Source organism: Theobroma umbraticum, unplaced genomic scaffold (assembly GCF_002168275.2).
Source record: "Theobroma umbraticum cultivar Fairchild unplaced genomic scaffold, ASM216827v3 scaffold_67.0, whole genome shotgun sequence".
In the NCBI taxonomy this organism is placed as follows: Eukaryota; Viridiplantae; Streptophyta; class Magnoliopsida; order Malvales; family Malvaceae; genus Theobroma; species Theobroma umbraticum.
The window spans coordinates 4859174-4862812 of NW_018397262.1; the positions used below are offsets into that span (position 1 = coordinate 4859174).

A 3639-nucleotide genomic window follows, 5' to 3' on the forward strand; every position below is an offset into this window, starting at 1 on the left:
TCATAATCAAATTTCAAACACGCACCATAGCACCACACACAATACACGTGTGCTTGTGCACATTCATTCAAACCCACTCATCCATCCACACCCCACAGTGCTATGAATAAAAGCAATTATGTCTTTCAATTTCCACATATCCCCCGCTTTTCAAACCAGACATGCTTACTTTCTCTAGATCAATCAAAATAATCTCTACCAAGCTCAGCAAAAATCTTTCTACTGCAAGAATAATGCCAAATGCACCAGGTAATTCTTCAGCTTTACACTACAACAATAACCGAAGAAGGCACCCGTTAATGACTACGGCAACATTCAAGCCCTCCACATCTCACATGGATTGCTAGATCAGTATATTGGCACTCAGATGACACATACAGCATGAGAAAATCAAATCTAACATTTAAGATTATCCTTGTACAAAGTTGGAATGGCTTTAAATTGCTTTCTTGTTATCCAGATCTGTTGTGTTTTGTAAGAGTCTCTAAGCAAATTCTCATCATACTTGAAAGTTTAACCATGTTTTTTATATCAATAGATCTTGTCAAGAGACGAGAAAAGATAGTGTTTTTTTCTACCATTCAATTAACAATAACATTTAATTTGTATATACAACTCTAAATGACTATTCCAGCTTTCATAGTTTACTCTTATTTAAAAGACATTTTATACATTTTGAATGCCACTTGTTTGAAAATTGCAGGATTTACAAAGTTCGCTCAATTAAACTGCATGTCATGAAAACCTCTTCAGCAAAAAGCACTCTTGAATTGAAATAAAAGATAGAAAGATGAACTAGGACAGTATCTTTATATGAGACTCCTATTACTAGCAAGTCAACCTAAAAGAAAGAGAAAAAGAAAACTAAATGATTTATATTCCAACTTCCAACAATAACTATGAATTATCATAAGGAAAAGAAAGGCATGCCATGGTTGAGGTCAAAGTGATGCCAATATAAACTTCTCTAATTTGCTCCAAATGCTCAATCTAATTTATCAAGAACCTCTATTTCTTATCTTACACTTCATTTCAAAATTCTTCATTTCCATGAGAATTATAAAACTTTATTTATAATAAGACTCATCAACTATGACTAGACATTACTTTAGAAAGGAAAGAACAAAAAAGGAAAAGACTCTCTGTTCATAAGCTACAGATAATTGCATGAGCATAAGAGAAAACATAAATAGAAAGAACACTTAAGTTCATGCCACGATATAATTGATAGAGACATCTACATAAAAAAACATTATCAGTTAAACCAAATCAACGATGCACATCTAGAATACTAAACGGTAAACACTTAAACAAAAACTTCTATGCCTGCATGAAGCATTGCAAACCATTTCAAAGATAAAACACACCTCCACTAATGCACAAGTGAATATTAGAATATGAAAGTCCACAAAATAACATATTAATCCCAAAGTTAAGAAATTTAAAGATCGACATGCTGCATGCATATGCACCATGTGTATCCAATAGAGCAACAGGTTTTAGAGCGTATAAAAATCTACAATAATCTTAAAACGATAAAAGGAATCCTAAACTTTGAGGGATATGCAGAGATTTACAAATTCTTCTATAATATAATAGCATAAATGAGCATTAAAGTCAATGAAGACAAATCCATAAATGTACCAAATAAATCAAGCCATAAGTCACCAAATAGAAGAAATCATAAAGAGATACCAAAGAGAGAAACAACTTAAAAGCATGCAATAAAGTAGATGCTTATTTTCTAAATGAAGGAACAATATAAGACAGTACAAAAGAAAACTACAAAAGGTTTCCTCCCCGCTAATTAAAATGATGTCCGAAAACCCCAACTTTGATATGAATGAAATCTGATTGCAATAACAAAACACATGTTTCTCATCTTCATAGCTTGGGAATAAAGAACATTTGCAAAGGTTCAACTTGTTCATCTTTGGCTTAGTCCTGACTAAAACAGTCACAAATATGAGAGCTATAAAATACCTAAATGTCAAACTGATATGAATGGAATCTCTCTTTCATGTAAGCTCACATCAAAAAGCATACACCAACGTCTTGCCACAACAATGGTGTTTGATTTTTATATATTTTTTTTATCCATTGCCAAAATATTTATCCGCATTGACATCTCTCAACTACAAAGTAGGAATATTAACAATAATATCAACCAATAGCACCTTCACACTTTTCTTTTGTTAAAAAAAAAAAAAGATCAGTCTTCGAGAAAAATATATGGAACAAAAGATTAAATGGATAACAATAACAGACCATAACCGATTAGTTTCAGATCATGTTATGAAGAAAACATTAAAATTATTATTTACTAACAACAAGATCATTCACAGCCATAACCATTTGGGCATCAAATTTATGATTTACTACAACCCAAGCTACTGTCAAATCACCAATTGAAAACATGAACACCTTAACTCATATACACAATATATCTGAATTATTTGCTCCCTGATCCTCTCTTATTTGTACCTTTAGAAGAAAAGAGAGATGGAAATCTCACATTCTCAACTGAACTAAAGGTTTCAGGATATAAATAAACAGAAATGTCTACACCGAACCAGCATGACAAACAGAAAAGTAACAGCAGCTAAGGTATAGGAAAATAAGACAAACAACAATAAAATAAGCAGAATAACATTATTGCTCTCTTTCTCTATCTGTATCTTACTTTTAAAATGTGTTTGTAGCACGTCATGATCATGAACCAACCTTTAACATAAGACTAACCTAAGGATTCCATCCACTTCCAGAGGAATGCAAAGACTACACTTATAGGATTGTCTATTGGCGATGTCCATTAAACACAAATAAAGAAACTAACATTGAATTATAAAATAAACATGGTTGCTTGAATAGACATGCAGTACAGATTTGACCATGCTCATGGAATTTTTGCATCCCACCAGGTAGTGTAGGGAACAACAAGCCATCGAAGTATACATCAATTATGATTAGCCATGATCTAATTCCTGCTTGACAGTTTGCTGCAAATGCTGCCATATTTTCAAAGACAAGATGCACCAAAATAGCCTTCAAGTGATACTGCCTTCAATGCAAAAGGTTCAAATGCATCAACCATTCCACTTGTCCTAATACCAGTTAATTTATATGAATGATGTTACCTTTCAATCAATACCAATAAAGTTAATTTTCTATAATTACTATTTTCTCCCCATATGGGATGCGGCAACACCATATCGTTTATGAATGTGCATCTAGCAGTACCTATGGTTAATGCTCCATGTTACATACAGGAAACTTCCAGTACAACTATTTTAATGACTTCTTAAAATACATAAATCATTCTATCTAGGGATTTTAACTTTTTCCTGTCTCATATGTGTGCTCTGGACAAATTTGTGCCATAAATAAAGATGTCAAAAGGTTAGCTGTATTATCAACTTAACATAAACATGCACTAATCATTGTGCTCTTTCATGAAGCTTTTAATGCATCTTCCCACCACTCTTCTTTTTCTTTCTTCCCACAATGTTGCACCAGAAAGAGTAGATTGATAAAGCGACAAACTTCTGCTTCAATGACCCCACCGCCACCAAAATTGCCCAAAATTCCATTTGACACAAAAAATTCAACTCCAAGCCATTTTAGTTCGATGTCTTTTAC

The 3639-nt window shown here is 32.8% G+C and overlaps 1 protein-coding gene across 1 annotated transcript in view; it reads right to left on the reverse strand.

Annotated features, from left to right (window-relative positions):
- LOC110419712 (increased DNA methylation 1-like) overlaps positions 1 to 3639 on the reverse strand; it is a 15694-nt gene that overhangs the window by 7263 nt on the left and 4792 nt on the right. The window contains exon 3 of the mRNA XM_089784134.1: positions 157 to 268. Coding sequence (XP_089640260.1) covers positions 157 to 268 — 112 coding nt within the window. The remainder of the gene's footprint in view (positions 1 to 156; positions 269 to 3639) is intronic.